General features: G+C 39.7%; 1 protein-coding gene across 1 annotated transcript in view; it reads right to left on the bottom strand.

The window, feature by feature from the left end:
- Positions 1-22842, bottom strand: part of HERC2 (E3 ubiquitin-protein ligase HERC2) — a 509505-nt gene that overhangs the window by 68246 nt on the left and 418417 nt on the right. The window contains exons 56-63 of the mRNA XM_068226746.1: positions 18574-18916; positions 14463-14639; positions 14199-14348; positions 10014-10262; positions 8904-9133; positions 8433-8588; positions 8241-8356; positions 16-227 (exon numbers count right to left, since the gene is read on the bottom strand). Coding sequence (XP_068082847.1) covers positions 16-227; positions 8241-8356; positions 8433-8588; positions 8904-9133; positions 10014-10262; positions 14199-14348; positions 14463-14639; positions 18574-18916 — 1633 coding nt within the window. The remainder of the gene's footprint in view (positions 1-15; positions 228-8240; positions 8357-8432; positions 8589-8903; positions 9134-10013; positions 10263-14198; positions 14349-14462; positions 14640-18573; positions 18917-22842) is intronic.

A 22842-nucleotide genomic window follows, 5' to 3' on the forward strand; every position in this document is an offset into this window, starting at 1 on the left:
ACAACAACAACACACCTGTAGCATACACTTTGCCATCAGCTGTAACAGCCATCAGAGTCTGCTCTCCTCCAACAAGCTGGACTGGTCTCAGGGCTGACAAGGCTTCACAAGGTGTTGGGAGCTTCACCTTTGCTCCTTCTACTCCACCCAGCTGACCACGGTGATTATGGCCCCAGCCATATATAGTACCACTTCCGCTCCAAGAAAGTGTCCAATCCTCAGGACGCCTAGAACATATTAACTACATTAGAATTATGCAGGTTTAAGTTTAGTACACATGACTAGAGAAGTTAGACTTCAATTACAGCAGATGAAAAGACTGAGGCTTTCACAGCAAAGTTTGTATCTTCAATAACTCTTGTAGAATTATACAGGATAGACTCTTTATGCACATAACTAACAATAAGGCTTTGTTGCATAAAATAACATTTAGAAATAATATAATTTACATTTATAAAGAACAGAATATTTAGAAATACAGAGCACTTTTCTTTTTCTTATTTTACAATCTGCTTTACGTCGCACCGAGACAGATAGGTCTCATGGCGACGGGATAGGAGAGGGCTAGGAGTGGAAAGTAAGTGACCGTGGCCTTAATTAATGTACAGCCCCAGCCAGCATTTGCCTGGTGTGAAAATGGGAAACCACAAAAACCATCTTCAGGGCTGACAACAGTGGAGTTCAAACCCACTGTATCCTGAATGCACGCTGACAGCTTCATGACCAAAACCGCACAGCTACTTGCTCAGTCAGAAATACTGAGCTGCAGTTTCTAAATATGATAATATTAATTTAACAGAAATCTAACATTTTTTGATTCTTTTTTGTTTTACTAGTGGCTTTACGTCGCACCGACACAGATAGGTCTTATGGCGACGATTGGATAGGAAAGTCCTATCAGTTGGAAGGAAGCAGCCATGGCCTTAATTAAGGTACAGCCCCAGCATTCGCCTGGTGTGAAAATGGGAAACCATGGAAAACCATCTTCAGGGCTGCCGACAGTGGGATTCGAACCCACTATCTCCTGGATGCAAGTTCACAGCCGCACGCCTATAACCGTACAGCCAACTCGCCCGGTGAAATCTAACATTAAAGTACATGGAGAATTAATAAAAACATTGAGATATGGAGATGACAGTACTCTTGGACAAACTTACTACAATTGTGGAAGAGATGGGTAAAGGTTTTGTTAAAAACTTGACAATGATTGACAACACTTCACTACCTACTGGTTACTTGGCTACTTTCAATAGTCTCTTATTGTTATAGTGGGTTTTCGGCTAGTAGTCTTTACCTGGAACCAGCCATCCTCTATATTCTTGACCGATGTTGTCTCATCTTTCATTTCGTCATGCTTGCACTAGTCACTTCACACAGCAGTTCCATGCAGGCAAGCGTGAATGTATGCCCGTTTGCTATTACAACTCTCAGCTCCACACACTGAACTCTCAGCTCACGACTCCTAACTGACAACTCCAACTCAACAACAACGTCTTCGAGCAATGCTGCTTTTACATATATACCTGACAAAGTTCTAGTATCTTCAGGGTACAGCAAGAATATGAGTGTTCCAGTTTTGCCTTCCAGAAAATTCACAGAGACACCAGATGAAAGGGACAACAAAACAGAGGTAATTATGGTGCCCGTAGGTCAGCCGGTAGTTTCCCAGTCTGATTCGCTCATCTCTTCCAGGAACTACCAAGACCTGACAGTTGCAGTACCACGTAACATTGCCCCCTTTCAAGAGCTGATTATCACAATCAGTTATCTTCTTCAGCTGTTCCTTGGTAACGTGCCAATCAATCTAGATGCAACATCGTCATCCAGCATCTTGGGCTCCATTGTATGTGATAGATGACTATTCTCTTCAGAACGTAGTAAGAGTTTTCCTACGCCATCTGGAGCTTGGGAGACAAGCCTCTCTTCCCTGTGGGATTATGTAGCTACACTAGGAGTTCTCACGACATCCTGCCGCAACCGTTTGTTGGATGTATCATGCCCTCATTCTGTCACTTTCTAGCCTCGGTCTCTTCTGAACAGAGGCATGTACATCTTCCAGTTTCTTACCAGGTCCAGGCAGTACTGGTCAGTTGGAGCAGGATGGCCCTCTGGTTGGCCAAATGCTGAATCCACCAGGAGGAGCAGCTCTGCTCCAAACACCGTTCTTGCTGGTGTGCATCCTGCAGCCTTGTGCACTGTAGATCAGTATACCAAGAGGAATAGGGGAGAGGATGATTCCAATCCCTCTGCTGTTTGCTGACAACTATTTGCAGGTGATTCTCGATCATCCTGTTGAATCGTTCCACCCTTCCATCCAACTGGCGATGTACAAGCGTAGTCCTGGTTTTATGGAAGACCGCCAACACGAAGTACCATCCTTTGACAGAGTGTAGCTCTCATTGTATGTCGTATCTGCTGACTAATTCATTCATGAGGGTTTCCACCAACATAGTAGCCTCCTGGCTTGGGAGCGCATATGCCTCTGGCCACTTCATGAAGAAGCCACTGACGAATATATAGCAATTTCCAACATCACTGTTAGTGAATGGTCTGACCACATCAATTGCCACTCTTTTGAGGGGCATGCCCACATTGTACGTCTTCATTCAACTTTTACATCTGTGGCTTGGTTCCTTGCTGGCTGGCACACTTGTTGCATTTCAAGCAGAAGTCTTCCATGTCTGCTTGGCATCCCACCCAGTAGAATCTCTCTCAACCTTTCTCTACTATTTTCTTGATTCCAAAGAATTCCCTCTGAAGCTCCACCATGAACTTCCTTCAAGACTTCCACCACCATACCTTGTGGGACAGCTACCCATTTCTGCAATATCTCCCTGTTGATGCCTTCCCAGATTTGCTTCAGCAATCCATCCCTGATCACCAGCAAATCCCACTGTGAGCAGTACGATTTAGTCATGGGGCTGAGGTTACTGATATGCACCCATCCAGGCCTCAGAACACTCGTCCTCTTCCACTGGGCCAGCAATCCAATGTCCTCGTCATCCCTCTGCACTTCTATCCAGGCATCACGACTCCCTCACACTCCACAATGGACTTTCAACAAGAAACTTCATGCTCGCCCTCCCTCTTGGAGCAGAACTTGCAGTCCTTTCGACAAGTTCTTTGGAACAGAGAGTCAGCATTGGAATGTAGATGATCCTTTCATTGTTCAATCACTGAGTTGTTCTGCTACAATTTCTCCAACCATCATGTGAGTTGTCCTTCTGAGTTCTTGAGTGATGCATGGTAAGTCTTGATGAGGAATTCTTGGCCATACAGGTACTTATGGAAATGCTTAAAGGTCTTCAAAATGGCCAGCAATTCTTAACAGGTGATGCAGTAATTTCCAGTTTAGAGAAGGCCTTGCTGAATTATGCCACTACCCTTATTTGTTGTCCATGACCTGAAACAGGATGCCGCCAATGCTATGAGTACGAGCTTCACTCCAGCTCTGGAATAAGTTTATACAGGTGTTGTACACAGGACATGTTTACAAGTGGTCAAAAGCTTTCTGGTATTCCTCCATCCAAATGAATCATTGGTCATTCTTCGTAAGGCAATGCGACAGTTTGACGATACAGTAGAATTCCATTAGTCCGGCATCCAACAGTCCGGAACGCCCGATGGTCCGGCACGATTCCAGGATTTTTAAAAATGTTATTATCTCTTAATAATGATCTCTTGTGAACATTTTGATGCATTATTTGTCGAAACCAATCGAAGTGTATTTTTTATTATTTCAAAGTTAATAGTGCAAATGTATCTGATACAATACCTTTGTTATGCATTGACTTACTTAAATATCTCTCTCTATCTCTGGAAATATTCAGCCTAGAAGGCTGTGTGCTAAACTGAGTACTGGAAAGCCAACCATATGATAAAAAAACAGATTTCAGTAATTTAATGTATGGGCCACGTTCAAAAACGGAAGGGAACATACCTTCAAAAATTCAAATGGACAGAAGAAAAAGAGAAGTTGTAGATGGAAAGACTCTAAATGGTAAAGGAAGACTTACAGATAAAAACATCAATGAACTCCGGCATTATTATGGAATGGCAATAAGAAACAACACGTTTGAAAGGAGAGTGTGTTATTAAACTAATGATTCTGCTGATCAACATTTTACTGCAATACGCGTGATACAGCTGTTTTCGCTGTACACCTTAACCTATATCATAGTAAGAGGTACCGCCCGATAGTCCGGCATCTTCGGTAATCCGGCACCGGGCCGGTCCCAAACGTGCCGGACTATCGGACTTCTACTGTATTGACGAATGCTCTGACAAATCAATGGTAGTATGAGTAGAGTCCAGGGAAACTTCAAAACTGGGACTTGTCCTTGGGTACTGGCTACTTCTTCACTGCCATGGTTTTCTCTAGATCGATTCCAACTCTTTCTTCCAAGACAATATGGTACCGTACTTTCTTCTTGAAGAGCTGGTGTTTCTTCAGGCTCAACTACAGCTGGGCTGCTCTCAGTTTTCCAAAAATATCCTTCGCCAAGTTCTTAAGGTGTTCCTCGAAAATGATGACACCAGCCAAATAGATCAAGCCATGTCTTCCTGCCAGTCCCCTCAGCTCAGTCTCCATCAGCTTCTCTAAAGTTGCCAGTGCAATGAACAACCCAAATGGCAAGACCCTGAACAGCCAGAGACCATGTCCAACCAAGTCTTCTCTTGGTCTTGAAGATGAATCTCCTCCTGCCAGTAACCACTCTTCAGATCCAACATAGAGAACCACTTAAACCAAAATAAAGCATCCAGTGTTGCCAACCCGGGCTAGCAGTTTTTCTTCATAACATCATTCACTCTCCTGTAGTCGGCACAGAACTATTCTTTTTCTTTACAAACACTACCAAGGAGCTCTAAGGGCTTTCCAAGGGTTTTGTTACTTGCTGTACCTCCATTTTTTTAAGGATCTGGTCCATATCATCCTACTTTGTGAGGAGAACTTGCCAAAAGGGAGCCTTGATCAGCACACTGTCACCCACATTAATATACTGGATGAGTTCCATCCTATTGAAGTCACTGCTGTCCAGGGAGAAGACATCATGATACTCCAGCAACAGTTCTTCTACATCAATTTCTCCTCAGCCCCACAATGAACTCATTTCTACTTTTCAGCCTTATCAGAAGGGTGGGCTCCAACACTCATTGACACTCTTTAGTCTGGATGTAGAAAGTGTGTAGGATAAACACAGCAAAAGAGAAAAAGAATACAGGTACTGAAAAACTAGGAATACTGGACAAACACAAAAGGAGAAAAGGAACCCAACTGGTAATAAGTAATGGAAAGGAACAAATCTAAATCAAGTCATATAGAAAGACAGGAACATTGAAAGGAGCTGAATAACTCAGCAACAGATCAGTGTAAGAAGAGGGACGAATAGAAAACACAAGGACAAGAATAATCTCCGTATCTCCATTCACTGCTGTCTTCAAATAGATTGACTTCACTGGGCGAGTTGGCTGTGCGATTAGGGGCAGGCAGCTGTGAGCTTGCATGCAGGAGATAAGCGGGTTTGAACCCCACTGTTGGTAGCCCTGAAGATGGCTTTCTGTGGTTTACCCATTTTCACACCAGGCAAATGCTGGGGCTGTACCATGGCCGCTTCCTTCCCACTTCTAGACCTTTCCTATCCCATCGTCACCATAAAATATATCTGCGTCGGTGCGACACAAAAGCAAATTGTAAAGAAAAATTGACTTCCTCCTCATCAACAGGAAGCTAAAAAAAAAAAGGGATGCAAATTGATTTGTACTTGTTTGTTCCTTTCCATTACTAATATGCACTTTACTTTAAATCACATTATAGTAATGAAAGACATAGTGACTGCCCTAGCAATAATTATTTACCCACTTCAGCTCAGGAAGAACTCTTTACCACTTTGTTGACCAGTCATTTTTTTCCCATTGTGTGTTTCTGTTCACGTTCCTATCCTTCTTTATATGACTTGATTTGTCATCTCTATATGAATCTCTTTCACATCTCCATCCACATGAATAAACCACCACAGAAGCACATGCACACAACATATCAACTGACTCTCTATATCCTTGCATATCCACTTTCACGCTCATTCTTCCTTCGAAGATTTTTTAATTTTTGTTCTACCAGCTTAATGTCACACTAGTCAGGTTTCTTGGCTGAATAGTCAGCACATTTATCTTCAGTTCAAAGGGCTCTGGGTTTTATTCCCAACCAGGTCAGGGATTTTAACTGTCATATGATTAAGTTGTTTGGTTTGGGGACTGGGTGTTTGTGTTTATCTTAATACACTTCTCTTAATCTACATACAAAACCAGAGAAACCTGCAATAGTGAATAAATCCCTTCATATAGCATTGGCATCAGGAAGAGCATCTGTCTGTAAAACTGGGCCAAATTCACAAGAAATGCTGGCCCCAATAAACTGGGGAAAAGGTCAGGAAGAAGTAGTTTGAAGTTACAGTAACACATACGAATTATCCGACTGCGAAGGCTATCACCTTTCTTTTCTGCTGTTAATTTTATGTCTCACCGAGCGATTGGCTGCGCAGTTTGGATCACGTAGCTGAGAGGTAGTGTTCAGGAGATAGTGGGTTTGAACCCCACTGTCCGCAGCCCTAAGACTGTTTTCCATGGTTTCTCATTTTCACACCAGGCAAATGCTGGGACTGTAAGACTATGGTCACTTCCTTTCCACTCCCATCTCATCATCACCATAAGACCTATCTTTGTCGATGCAATGTAAAAAAACAAAATTGTCACACAGACAGACAGGTCTCATAGTGATGATGGGATAAGGCAGAGCTAGGACTGGGATGGAAGTGACTGTAGCCTTAATTAGGGTATAGCCCCAGCATTTGCCTGGTATGAAAACGGGAAACTGCGGAATACCATCTTTTGTGCTGCTAACAGTGGGGTTCGAACCCACCATCTCCTGAATGCAAACTCATAGTTACATGACCCAAGCCACGTAGCCAATTCGCTCAGTAGCTATGAATTTAATTGATGATGATAATAATAATGATAATAATAATAATAATAATAATAATAATAATAATAATAATAATAATAATAATAATAATAATAATAATCAAAAACGGAGTGGAAATAGATTGCTTAGCGTTCGCTGATGATATAGTCCTGATGACAGAAAATTTCGAAAGTGCAACAGAACAGAACTATGTGTTGAAGGAAGTAGCAGAACAAACAGGTTTACAAATTTCCTTTCAAACGACAGAAGTAATGTCGAATATCAAAGATGATACAGCACAACCAAACACCAAATATGGAATGATAAACTGTGTTAGTAAATTTAAATATCTCGGGGAATGGATTCAGCAAAATGGACTTGACAAAGAGCAAGAATCAAGAAAATGGAAGTCGCTTTCCAAACCACCTGCAACATTTACAACAAAAAGTGTTTTTTCCTGAACACAAAAATTCGTCACTACAACACTGTCATCAAACCAGTATCGCTGTATGCATATGAATGCCATATCCTGTCCGTGAAATGCTTGCTTGCGGATTTAGAGAGGAAAGAAAGAAAGAAAGAAAGAAAGAAAGAAAGAAAGAAAGAAAGAAAGAAAGAAAGAAAGATCCTACCCACCACACTTGGCCCAAACTACAAAAATGGCATCTACATTAGAAAATCCAGGCAAGAAGTATACTCGAAGATAGCGAAGATCACGGACACAATGCGTAAAGGCAGAGTTCGCTTCTATGGTCATGTACGACGGATGATCGACTCTCGATGGACGAAACATATCTTCAGTATATTTGACTCAAAACCAAAAACGGCAATGCCATGGTACGTTAATGTCAAGAAAGATCTTAAAGAACTGGGCATACAAGCAGAAGATGCACAAGGCCGAAATCTTTTTAGAGCAGCCATCAAGACTTTTGGGACTTTCCGAGACAAAAAACGGGCAACTTGTGCTAAACAGACAGAAGAATGTTGTGCTAAACACAGTTAGCTAATGAAGACGATGTGGATCATGCGAAAAGTTGGCCGATTAGCGAATAATAATAATAATAATAATAATAATAATAATAATAATAATAGGTTCTATAGTTTTTTTCTCTTTTTGTGACCTTCTACACTAATCAAACGTATGCATCTTTTGCATGTTGATCTAAGTAACGCGTTCTTCCACTCAATATTTTTGTTTTCCAGCATGATTTATCGCTTGTTTTCTTAACTGGTTTGCTGATCCTCTTTCAGGAGTGTTAATGTTACATAATTTCTACTATACCTATGTAACCAAAGTAGAAGTTGTTCATCATGCTCCAACTTGAAAACCTCATGGTTCTCATGATCCCACACTTGAGTGTCACAATCAGGTACCATTTCCAGGATCTTCTTTCTCACCTGGAACACAAATGACACTGTAGCAGCAAGTGCACATACAATAACACTTCATAATACAAGTGTAATGGTGGCTCACCTCAATACAGAAACTGTTAGGAAGAGCTGTGCGGTTAACAAGAGCTGATGCCACTCGTGCAGCCATGCAGTACCGCCGGAACCAAGACCACTTGTGATTCTCTGAACAACAAGGTAACGAATCCAAGCCCAAGTCACAAGCCAAGGCCACTAGCACCTGTAAACCAATACAAAATATCACCGGCCCATTCATTCATTCATTCATTCATTCATTCACTCACTCACTAAATTCTGTTTTTAATGCAGAAATGTACCGTACTGCACATTCATCAGCACAATACTTTATAGTCAGCAGAAAGGATAATAATTGCTTGAAGAAATGTGGTAATACGAAAGCTACCCACAGTTTGTAAAGAACAGTCACATTATATTACTGAAGTGCAAATTGAAGAAAACAATGGCATTTGAAAATGCTCAAAGTTGGAAATCTGGGAATATTAGAGATAAAAACAAAGATGACAAACTATTTTACCTTGAAGAATGAACTGTGCATAAGATGCTTCCCACCTCGAACCGCTGGATCTTCATATTCATACTGGCGTAAAAGAGCCTGGGGTAAGCCTTTCACCAGAGCAAGCAATGCTGAATCAGTGTTAAGAGTTTGTTCCATCTTCAATAGAACTGGAATGTTGAGAAGTTTGCCCAGTCTTGATGCCATAAGCTTTCTTAACCTCTGGAGGGCCCACATTCGTTGAGCGGCAGCTGAAAAAAAAAAATCATAAAATACAGGCACCCTTTTTATGTAGTTACATATATATGTAGTTAATTAATGTTATTTGCTTTACGTCCCACTAACTACTTTTACAGTTTTTGGAGACGCCAAGGTGCCGGACTTTTGTCCCGCAAGAGTTCTTTTACGTGTCAGTAAATCTACCGACACGAGGCTGTCATATCTGAGCACCTTCAAATACCACCGGACTGAGCCAGGATCGAACCTGCCAAGTTAGAGTCAGAAGGCCAGCACCTCAACCGTCTGAGGCACTCAGCCCGGCATATACATGTACCACACAATAATTACAGTATGGTGTTCCTATGATAACATTTTCATAATGGAAGACAATAATGAACTAAATCTTTAATGAACATAAAATACAGGTAATAGTACCTATAACTTTATGTGGCCTGAGATTGTAAATGAAATGGAAGACCTCCAACGGCCTGAAAACATACCAGACATTTTAACGTGGGTTTTCTGCACCCAGATTAAGTGTGATGTAGATGAATTATGATTGTGTATATTATATAATTTTTAATGTTTATACCTGAAGAAAGTTCAAAAGAACCGAAACATGTACTGTTCTACTTTTTAATCATAATAAAGATTCTCAATTTTTAGGTTATAAAATTAAAATGTGATTATACTCAAAAGGTGGGAAAATCAATAAGAAAATTTTGTTTAGCAATTTATTAGTTAATACGGAATAATTATGAAGTTCATTACTTGTAGCAAGTACTGTCGCCCTAATTAATCTGAATACAACTGGGCACTACAGTATAAACACAAAGACTTTTTAATGAAAAATTATTGTGTCACTGGCAAATAACCTTCTCTAGTTGCTGATATAGTTCACTATGTACTTACAAAGAGTACTAAGCTGAGCACAAGAAGCCAGGGCAGCTGCAAGACGAGTGATAAGGTTACGGTCTGAAGTGAGCACTAGTCTTGAGTCCAGCAAGCACATGACAAGCTCTACAGAAGGCTGTGATAAAATGGCTCTATCAGAACCTAGTTCATGTGGACCTGCATATGCAACTATTGGGTAGACGGTGAAACGCCAGCCCCAGCCATTCACTGATCCATCACTGACAAATTTCCAACGTAGTTCATCACCTGAAAAAAAAAATAAATAAATAAATAAATAAATACAGGAATGTGCACAAAAGTATGAAAAAATGAGAGCACTGTAGTATCTGGCAAAAATAAACCCCCCTTTATACAAAGCTCATGGTGCCCCAAAGGACCATGGCCTACCAAGCGGCCACTGCTCAGCGTGAAGACCTGCAGATTACAAGGTGTAGTGTGATCGGCACGACGGATCCTTTCAGTCATTAATTTTGGCTTTCTAGATCAGGGATGCCAGACCAACTTTTGTTTGAGGTGTTTCATACACTGGCGAAATTACATTTCAGAAAAATATTTCAATATTTCTGAAACTATTCACAGGATTTTCTTGAAATTTGGCTCTTATGTATGCTATTCTTGAGTGTTTATTATAATTTGAAAAAGATAATTATGACTGTTGTTTTAAGAAGCCTAATATCTAGGCCTCATCAGCCCATTTGAAAAATGATTTTGTATGATGCGACGTTATTAACAGTTTTTCTAAATTTTGTTTCCATATTAAAATAAACCCCAACAATATTCCCCGGGCACAACAACAGTCAGCATAGAGCTAACCACTCTATTCCACCGAGTGCTGAGGTTACTGATAGTGGAAGCCTTTAATTTCCATCCCTCCACTGGCATTCCTGGCCTGTACAGAGATGACTTTAACTTGCTTTTTTTTGTCTATTGTATAAAGCCCCTTAAGTGACATATGCAGTTGCTGATCAATAGACAAATTTGAATTTTACTAAATGTGTTTTAGAGGAAAATGTACTCTCCCCCTTCATTTAATAGGTAAATGCAATATCCAGTCAGTCTATCAGCAGTAGGATCTGCTAGCTAAAGAGCACTGACTACAGATAACCATAAAGGGAAGCTGCCTCTGTGGATCAGTGGTAGTGTGTCGGCCTCCGGATCCCAAGATAGCGGGCGTAAAAAAAGTCCATTCGACACTTCATGTTGTACAATGTCGGCATGTAAAAGATCTCTGGTGACACATTTGGTGTTAACTCGACAAAATTCATTAAATCTCAGCCATAGATGCCCAAGAGAGTTTCGGTTTACTCGGTCTGCCACCCAGAGGGCCTAGAGTAAGACGGAACATTGAAATTGACGAGCAGACAGCCAGATGGCGTCAAATTGAAATGTCTGCACACGATAGCTGAGGCCATTCGATGATTATTATTATTATTATTATTTACCATAAAGGGAAACGAGTAGCTGCCAACAGGCTATAATATGGTCTAAAAAGGTACATGAACATGAAACTTAAAAACAATTACTGCTGCAATGGACAACTTGAACCAATTGCATAGCACCCCATTACAACACACAAAGTGACGATGGTAACACATGCCTAATCTTGTTGGCAGAACAGTGTTCAAAATGTACACATATCTCGCACATTGCTCATAACGGTCCTGTAGACTGTTAAACATGTTGATGAACATAGGTTGCTGCTTGGACACAAAAAATTATAGTATCCTCTCTCGTAATTCAGAAACGTACCTAGGTGGGTCCTCTGACTGGAAAATGGATTCTTTCAGCACATCCCATTGTAGGCATCTGGGAGCGTGAGATCCGGGGAGTGGGAAGGGTACAGGAAATTAAGTTACCTCCAAAGTGTTGTTGCAAAGGGCAAGTGATCCATTTGTGGTGAAGGCTGTAGCTCCATCTCGTTCCATCCATTGCCGTTGCAGTGGCAGATTTCTGGTGACATACAGTACTGTCTAATATTCAGAGCAAGTTTGTAATATCAGTACTGTTTGGTTTGACACATACTGTACTAGGGTCTCCTTCGTTACTGTCAACTCTATCGCTGAAGAATTCTCTGGCACAGAACACCCCTTGGCAGCATAATTAAATTTGATTGAAAAATATTTTTGATGAACAATTGTTTTTTACATGGTGAAATATGAGAGAGAGAGATTTATTCTTGCACTGGCAAACCACTCAGTAATCTCCAGTGCTATGATGATATGAGAAATTTTGAAAAACCTTTCTTGTAAACAATAATTTTACAAAATTATTGCATGATACATTAGAGAGAACTTACAAAAGTCATTCCTTGCAGTGACAAACTATTCTATAGTCCTTGGTGGTATAATGTTTTGAAAAAAAATTGAAATTAAAGAAACCTTTTTAGAAACAATAATTTTACAAAATTAGATTGCATAATATATTACAGGGAACTTACAAAAGTAATTCCTTGCACTGGCAAACCATTCTGTGGTCCCTAGTGGTATGATATTTTGAAAATAACTTTCCTTAGAAACAATGATTTTACACAATTACAAATTAAAATCATTCCAAATACAGTAAAACTTAGTTAAGACGTTTCTGCAGGGGACAATAAAAATGAACATGTTAAGTGAGAAAACGTACTACTGAATATACAAATAAAAACTATCGAACAGGGATATGGAAACACTAGATACGATTTTTTCCGACATGAAGAAATTTAAATTAAGAACTAGTGTTAGGTTTAATGGTCCACCCAATCAATTGGGTATTGATTGGGTGGACCATTTACACTAGTTCTTAATTTAAACTGTATGAATATGGATCTATATGAAGAAGTTTGAAAATTGTAGTAATGAAGACATTTTACGTCGTGTATCCATGAGTACAGTGAAAACTACCATTTCTCAAGATGAAGAAAGTATTAAAAGATGTGAAGAACACAAGAGAACAAATATATGAAAACCTTTTCTGCTGGGGCTTATAAAATAATAAGTGCACTGAATGGTGTGAAAAACACCCAACAACAAATATGAAAACATATGCACGGGGGCCAATAAAAATATCAAAGTATTATTGCAGATCACACTCTTTCTAAAACAAATATTAGTAGAAGCCTTTTATTTCGGAGCAGTGGGTTATAAAACATTATTTTCTGGTCACACTCTTAAGACAAAAATTAGAGGTTATACTTGGCCATGTGCGACTGCTACAGAATGACTTTGGCCGCCATTTTGAAAAATTCGACCAAGTCGAATCAATCAAGTCAAAACTCAAAGGTACAAGTTCAACATTTGCGACCTCTGTTCACTTAAAGATGCAAGTGTCAGGTCCACTTTCTGAACGATTTATATGTTGTATTCATTAGAAAGGAATTTCACATTTTCCGTATCCATTCTGGGCTATCGCAAGACAAATATGCACCATGCTAGTCAATTTCACACGATTATGTTCCCAATCCAGATATAGGCTACCATATCACATGAAAAAACTTCACTGTACTACTCAACACAAAATAAATTTCTGACTTCTGAATGGAATGTAAAATACAAACACAAATAGACTCACTGTGTTATTCAGCAATCTTGCTGCTAACCGGCAAGCAAAATCGAACATTCCTGAGGCTAACAGGGTGCTACCTGAACGTTCAACTTATTTTGTGAAGGTCAGGAATCAGCTTTTTTCCGTAATCACGCAACTGTGGCAACGGATCTTACCCAAGTAGAAAATCACGTTTGTTTCACAAGGGATGACAAATAACATTTTCAGGGCTAGGGAAAATGTGATCATACTTAGCAGTAATAGCGAAAATTCATGACGCAATAAGTGAGATATTCTTATATAGATTTAATACGATGAGAATCAAGACTTTGAACATATGACGTGCTAAGCGGGAAAACGGGTTAATGAGGAACGCACTAACGAGGTTTCACTGTACTATCAAGAGATGTCAGAAGGCAACTAAACGTGATGTACTGTAGAAATGCGACATCCACAGCACGTGGAAGTATGTACTCGCAACAATGCGACTTCCACAGAGCAAGGCACCTAGGGGCTGTGCATAAATGCGACCACAACAGTAAAATAGTTCAAGCAGGCAGCAATAATTTGACACTTACCACCATTCTCTAAAGGTTTTTAACTTAATATGAATAAAAGTACACAGTATTTTAGGCAATGGTCTTTTTTTTCTGTACAGACCTGTAATTCGAATTTCAGGTGACCATTCACTCCACTCTCTGCCTGAACGTACTGATACTGTTCTACCAGTTCCATCCATTATGGTGAGTGGGTCGTGACGCCGTTCTGTAGAGGACATTCTATCAAACTCAACCCGAAGTCCCTTGGCACCTGGTCATTATTAAACAACGGAGAAGGGTACACATTATTTAAATGATAACATTCATATTTCAAATTTCATTGTTATACAGAATTCTATCACAATAATTCCTTAAGATTGCATACCTGCAATTTTAACATGACCAGTCAGAGTTACATCATCAATGTAAGGATGACTACTTTCCTGGACCACAGGCTGAGGAGCAAGATGCATTGCATGAGTATTGAGAGTCACATCTTCCAGCTCAGTAACGCATAGCTCCAGGAGCATGTCACGGATAGTACTGGAAGCACCACCCATTGCTGCAACAAAATTAATATATTTTAAGAATATAGTTACTGAATGCACTAAAATTAGAAGTAATGAATTTAGATGGATAATTTACCTCTTTGTGTAACTACCCCCTCCCTCCCCTCAATACCGGAGTCCAAGTTGGCAAGCAAAAGAACTCCTGCAGGTCAAAATACTCGCATCTTAATGTCTTTGAAAATGGTAAAAGTAGTGAAGGAGACATACAGCCAACAACATTATTAACACTTAGAAGTCAACAGGAACAAAAAGTAAGGGCCCTCAATCACTGTAGATGTAAATCTCTATATTCTAAGTTTTCCTCTTATAGCAAAATGTATAGGGTGGTGCACAAAATGATTCTTCCTTTTGTTTTCATATATTTTAACAGCCATATGAGCAATCACATTCCGTGTCCCAACAGAAGTTACAATAACTGTGAAGTGTAATTCACACTGCTGTCAGTAGAAGTGTTAAGGGTGTACAGCTAGGCACACAAAAGATGACTTACAATGTAACAGCAATCATCACCTGTGTTACCGTTCGCTGATCAAGAAGCAGTGTTGTGATGCATAGGTGTTTCTCAGAACAGTTTCATACATGATGGGCTCCTTTAAGAAAAAAACATGTGCAGACTGTATGAAAAGTTTCAAATGGAATGAACAGTATTAGAACCGAAGCATCCTCAACAACAGCCCATGCATATTCATGACAATAACGGAGCTGTTAGAGTCACTATGCAGAGGAGCTTGGGAAAGTAGCAGTATAACAAGAGATCCCTAGATGCCCTGTTCAATGGATTCTTAAAAATGATCTCCATATGCGTCCGTATAACTGTGGTGCATAAACTAAAAAATGAACACAATAGCAGAGAGTGGTGCTTGCTCATTTGGCTGAGGGTAACGAATCAATACAGAACAATGTTTGAATTTTTGACAAGGTGCAATTTCATTTGGACAGTGGTATGGTAAACAAACAAAATGTGCACTTCTGGGCAACTGAGAATCCACAAGTGCTTTATTAAAAGATTAATCATGTTCCAACGGTTATGGAATAGGCTGCTATCTCCAGTCCTGGACTAATTGGACACGTTTCCTTTGATGAGACTGTGAACAGCATGTTCTACTTAAAATGCACCACAGTAACTGTTACCATAGCTTTACCTTTCAATAAGCAGTGGTTCATGCAAGATGGAGCAAGGCCGTATAAAGTAGATGTGTTGGATTTTATACACACTGAGCCAGTTCACTTTCATTTCCTAATCACTTCAATACTGGACATTCTTGGTCCCAAAATAGCCCTGATATCAACCCATGCAATTTTTCTATGGAGGTTTCCACGGGAAAAAGTTATCTGAAATGGACACAAGATGTAATGGAACTTACTGTTCAAGCCTGCAGTGAAATTAGGCCGAAAGACATATGTTGTACAGTAATCAGCCAAATTGGTGTTCCTTCAACTGAAGTTAACAATTAAAACAGAGATCACACTGAGCATGTGCTGTATTAAATAAATTTTCAGTAATTCAATATTTATTGTGATATGTGTGTACTTCATAAACAATCAAAGACTGACAGACTTCAGAAAATTGAAAGGAGGATTGGAAGAACCTGTATCAACAAAAAATATCAGAAAGATGGACAGTGGCGGTTAATACCTAACAAAGTCGTGTACAAAGAGCTAGAACCCATTACAGATACTATGCGTAAGAGGAGACTGGGATTCTTTGGACATATCATGAGGATGCAGGACTCGAGACTTCTGAAACAACTAGTACAACACAATCTCGTCTCAAAAAATACCACAACAGGATGTAAATGGATTAGAGAAGTAAGAGAGGATCTGAAGGAAATAGGCCTTACAACAGAAGACACCAAAAATAAGATAAAATTGAATACAAAACTCAAGAATACAAACCTCCGCTTTACCCTTACACAAAACAAACCAACAACACGCACATTTTCAACTGAGGAAAGGGCACGAAGATCGGAGCGTCTGAAGAAGTACTGGGAGGACCGCAAAGCCCGAACAATCCCTTCAAAGAGACCTGAACGACGGACTGACTAAAGTGATCCTATGTGGTCATAAAAGAAGAAGAAGAAGAGAAGAAGAAGAAATGCTTAAATAACGTGGCACACAGCAGTTGTTAAAAATTTATTATTTTGACCCTTATGGTTTATTTCGGTACGTATTGATATATCTAATAGCAACTATGAAAAATCATTGGTAATGTTATATGCCCGCCTTGGCAATACTAATAACAAGCTATTTAATCCATATTAAGCAAACTCTCTTACATGTCTCGAGAACCGCATTCATTCTCTTCATCAGCGACCAAAAATTTTGCCAAATCATCTGCAGACTTGATGCAAAACCATATTAACTATATATTATGAAATAGGTTATAAATTGAAGTACAAGAATTGTCATCTAAATAAAATCTTTAAAATTACATTAACATACCTGCCAACTTTACAAAACCGAAAATCAGGAGATTTGGATATGAAAATCAGGAAAAATCAGGAGGAATCAGGAGATACAATTGGTCAAAACTGCTTATTCTACATGTCTTGCGCAATACAGGAGTACTACTGGTACACTAACACCTATTGTCTCAAAACACGACTGTTGCTATACGAGGCTACAAGGTTCAAAATTACACACCTCTATTCCCTCACAGGAAGTATGTGAGTGAGGTGATCGACCTCTGATAACTCCTCGCGCGATTATGCACAGCACTATGTTATTTTAGTAAGGTAAGGGTGTATTCTGCCCGAAGGCAGGTCCGAACCTCCACAGAGGTATGCCTGAGCCGGAGTTTAAGTATGGTAGGGTGGCTAGTTCCTTTCCGCTCCTCCATTCCTTTACCCCACCCCCCACCAACAGCGCGTGGCAACCAATCCAAATCTTGACCACGCCTAATGTTGCTTAACTTCGAAAATCTCATGGGATCCAGTGTTTCAACACGGCCACGCCTGTTGGCTATGTTATTTTTATCAAGTAAAACATTAAAATTCGCCAGAATTGTCTCTGACTGCCTCCTAAAATCTCTAGGAAAGTCACTAGTCACCATCCTTAGAATTCTGTCACTAAATTATTTAAAAAGACCCCAAACCTAGTGACTAATCCCTAGAATAGACTAGACTGATGTGAACGAACACGAACATAGTACGCGAGGACGAGAGATTGACAATCGATATACGCGTCGCGATATACAGGTTTCGATAAACATCGCACATTCGGGCGCATTTCTCGTGCTAATAAACGCCGATATTCCATTTGAAAGCGGCAGTGAGCGAAGGAATTCCGGCCACTTGCGTACAAAGCTGAAATGCTGAGATTTGAAAACAAATTTTTAAAGTTCACAAAAAGGAAAGAAAAAAAAGCTAAAATCGGGAGAAACAATAGAATAATCGGGTGGCGGGAAAAATTGTCGAAAATCGGGAGTCTCCCGCCTAAATCAGGAAAGTTGGCAGGTATGCATTAAAAACATCTCTTCTTAAAATATTCTGATAATGTGTCTACAATCAATGTGTGCATTGATAACGTGAAACATAAAATTTATATTGCAGCTCCTTCTATACTCTTTGTCTGTTGTAAACACCTCGTAAATGGCTAACAACTTTTTAGCCAGGTTGTAATTAAGCTTTCCATTACATGTTGTGGCTGCCTGTTTACACATCAAGACTTAAATACATGCAGCCGACCTTCACTCAAGAATCTACGTGTCTTGCCCTTTCTCTCTCACAGAACCTGTGAGCCAGTTTTCTTGTACCCACTCCTTTGTTACCTGTGTGGCTTCTTCTATACCAGAATTGTATCAACAACGCTGACCTGTTGTTTTGAATTATCCAACAACAACAAAATGGGGATCATTTCGTCTACCACTCTGTACTTGAGATCAGACGTGCTTAATTCAAAGGCTGCTTAGAAGAAAGTAACCCTTACCAATAAGCACATTAGAGACAGTATCTTTGGCTGTATCACCAGCTCGCCCTGCAACTGCCAGTTTCAGAAGGTCCACTAAGACTCGTGCATCATCCGGGCCAAGGAGACTTGTGAAGTCATCCAAATTGGAGTGCATAGGGTCGGTTTCTTCTGTCTGACCCACTACTTGAGCATTAGATGTCATGGTGGCAGCAATCACACTCATCGCACTGGCAGACATCTTGGAAGCCCGAGAGGAGAGACTTACTGATGTTGACAAGGATGGGAAGGCAGCCATAGGACTCTGATCACTCTCTGGAGATGTATGGGAGCTCTGCATTGAATCACCTGCTAGTCGAGTTCCCTAAATAAATCAGGAAACAAGGTATATTTTAACAACAGAAATGTTAAACATCCACTTAAATTCTATACATGATAAATACAGGACAAAAAGAGGAGGAGAAAATAAACTCTATGAGTGTGGTTGCACAACCATTTGATTAACACACTGGTGTTGGCCCCCAGGAATTCTCGTAGTTTCTTGGCTGACAGCAGTTGATGGGCTATGAGAATTTTTTATTTTCAAATCAAAATCTCTTTATTTGCAAATGAGGTGTCTACCTCGGTGGCAAATGGTACACTAAAATACATTATTGTCAAGCACTAAATATTAAATTAACAAGAGAAGAAAATTTTCCTATAATACAATATTATACAATTTACGCTAACAATTTTGTCTATTAAACACACAGCTCATCCTTAATAAATTTATATTGTTTACAAAATTCTACTTATATCTCCTGTACGACTTACAAATATAGTCAACTGATATACAGTATGTGGAATTACTTCAAATGATACTATACAACTGGTATAAGATTAAACTTTACATTGCATTTATTTACTTTTTTTTTTTTTTTTTACCCATTCTGGAACCTAAGTAGCATAACGACCTGCTGCATCTTAACCAGAGCCCCTTTTGCCACCACTTTTCAGAGTTATGCACCTTGTTGTTCTTTGATCTCTACTGCCATCTATTGCATAGGTTATGAATTTCTACAGGTTAAGTCATGGAATATGAAGTTACTAGAGGTACATTATTTTGTTTTTCACTATGTAACTAGTCCAAAGAACAACAATGAAACACATAGTTACCCCAAGTATAAATTCTGTTGTCATGACAGTGTTGTGCAGACAGTTAAGATATCCAAGAAACATATGTTTTTATTCTGCCCTGTGCAGTTATCACTGAAGATTACTAACTCCTGTATGTTATTGCCCAATGACAGAACATAACGTTTCACACAGTTCACAATTTGGAATGAGCCATGCTTGGCTACTATTTCATTCCCAACGTACATAACAGCACATCCTGTCTTAACCTCTCTGTTTACTATATAAACACGTGCTCTGAACTTTCAATTTACCATTTAAATTCTGATGCAAATGAGGTCCATACATGCCTGTATTTAGATATTGATATCTCCGTAACTATTTACTCAAATAATGTGAAACCGGTACATAAATACACAGAATTAAACAGAACCCCCCACTGCGGTTCTGGTCTAGAAATCTACCATCTCGTTAAGGCAATCTGGGTCCAATTGTTGGCACAGACAATAGTTTAGAAATACAAGGAATACAAGGAATCTTGGAACAGCGTTAACCATGCGTCGTGAAGGCAATCAGGGAGCTGCTGCGAGTAGTAGCACCTAACAAAGAACCAAAACTGCAGATGCCCTTCTGTCATCTTCAGGTCATGAGTCGGGCAGCAGTTGCTTTGTTCTCCAAAGGCTAACACAGTACAAATAACTATTTCAATGAAATTTGCTACATTACACGAAATAAGAAAGTAAACTCCCCTAGTAACGCATATCTGATTTTCTCTCATCACACACGCTCTGCCAAAAGTCATCAGTGAGAAATTGATCTAGAATTGATCTAGAAAGTTCAATGTGTTTGAAAAATATGACTTACCCCAGGAATTCCCGTAAACTGCACTTTTGTAGGAATATCTTGTAATGGACACACAGATTTCCACTTTCACTCTTCTACTTTCTGTTTATTGTTACGGTGCATGGAAACATTTACAGTCCAATATTTACGTCTTCTTCATCACTTGTATCATTATCACTAACTTTACTAAGCAAAGATAAGGTGTCTTCATCACAATCACAATCTACTACGATATCCACAACTTCCAGCTCGGTTATAGCTTCGCGCACGCTCATCTTCACTGACCGAAAAATCGCAACAACAGCTGTTCAGCTATCTTCAAATACAGCGGTTATTCACTGAAAGATAATGTAAACACAGCAATAAGAGACTTCCTTGTAATACAAAGAAGCATTTTAGTGCCATATGTTGAACTGATAATCAATTACTTCACTGTTTCATCGATAACACAGGGCACTCCATTGCCCTGTCGATTCGGCGCTACATAAGTAACTTTCTTTGATCCACTCTATATGTCTTTTCACGAGAGTTTAATCCTGATGTAAACATGGCATGTCCTCGCCTCCGACAAAGAAAGAGTTATGATTCGTTAAGCGTGTAGTACCGACCTCCATCCCGTCAACGTCACGTGTTCGGACGTACAGGGCTGCACATCACATACGACAACAGTGCGACGATCTGAACGTCTGAATAAACGACTAAACCTGGATTATGTTCACTTAGTTTACTGAACACATTCACGATTAACTGCCTATGGTGACTTCTGAGCGGTTTTCCTCTTTTGTACTTCACAACACGCAATGGTCCTACCTCTTGCTCCATTTCTCTCACTATGAATACTGACACACCTTATCTGCACGCTGTACAGCTTGGGACTGTCCCGCACTACGATAAGACTTCCTGTATTGCACCACGCATTGTGCCTTCATTTCTCATTATTTATTCACTATTTTATTAAAACAAAAACATATATATACATACCGGTATATATAACTATATATAACCATATTTTAATTTGATTACGTACTAAATAAAATTGATGCGACGTACTACTTTTCTTCGAGCTCACATACCGTCGAGTCAGTGCGATGGTTGCTTCTCCAATCAACTACGTCCATGTCCACGTGCATAGGCAAGGTGCTCCGCCTATTTGTTTACATCAGGATTAAACTCTCGTGAAAAGCAGTATAAATACCAATTGTAAAGAGAATTAATATTCAACCCAGCTGCAAACAGTCCAAATGATTTTCCGGAAAGGAGGGAGAATAGCAGCAAAAGACAGGATAACAAGCAGTGAAACAGCCCTGGAAGTTGTGAATTCATTCAAATACTTGGGGATTATGCTCCAGCCCTCTTCTACTTCTTTTAGAATTCATGTAAGAGAAAGGTCATTGGCAGCCATCAGAAATATGTATGATATGAAGGAACCCTCTAAACTGTCTCTAAATACAGCCATGACGCTGTTCTATGCAAAGGTTCTACCCGCCCTGACATACGGTTTGGAGCTAATTTGGGAACATCTAACGATGTCTGACCTTAGAGTTATTGAGAATGTCAAGGCTAGGTATTTCCAAAATGTCACCATCAAGAGCTAGCCAGAGAAACCTTCCTTATGGAAGACATAAGAATGAGATTACAATACCCTCCACACGACAAGAACAGGAACTACTTCATATTAGACTAAGAAAACGAGCGGAAATTGACTTGAAATTCTACAGGACGGACGCAATGATTAATTGAAGCTGGACTGGGCCGAACAACGCACTGAGGAGTGCTCTGAACAGACTGGCCATACATGGTTTCCATCATAAACTGTGCGTACAACCTGGTTTTCATGACCCATCTGTGCAGTGCGTGTGCGTGTTATGTAATAAACGATGTGATCGATACCATTTTAGTGAATGCAGTAAAAGAACAGTTTCCTTATTGGAATACTCTAATATGTAATGCACATTTGTGGGCAATTTTCTTCTTATTATTAAGGTATCTTCTGTGGGGACTCTTTGCGTGGCTGTAGTGACTCGATACAGTAGTCAAACTCTGAATGTGGTCTGTAACTGTCTTTTTCCTATCATAGCTTATTTGCTTACCTTGACACTGCTCGTGCTGGTCTTTGCTGACTTTACCAGTATTACCTTGCAAATCTAACAGTGTCCTCTTTTTCTCTGAAATGCCATGGATACTAAAAAATGCTTTTACAACACACTGTATAGACAGTAGCATCACACTTAACTGTATATTGGATTCATCTAAATGTTCTACTGGGCCTTCCTTTAATAACACAGTGTTTTACGCCATGACTGCTTACAAGATTCGACAGGTACGCATTTTGCA

Source organism: Anabrus simplex, chromosome 3 (assembly GCF_040414725.1).
Source record: "Anabrus simplex isolate iqAnaSimp1 chromosome 3, ASM4041472v1, whole genome shotgun sequence".
Taxonomy (NCBI): Eukaryota; Metazoa; Arthropoda; class Insecta; order Orthoptera; family Tettigoniidae; genus Anabrus; species Anabrus simplex.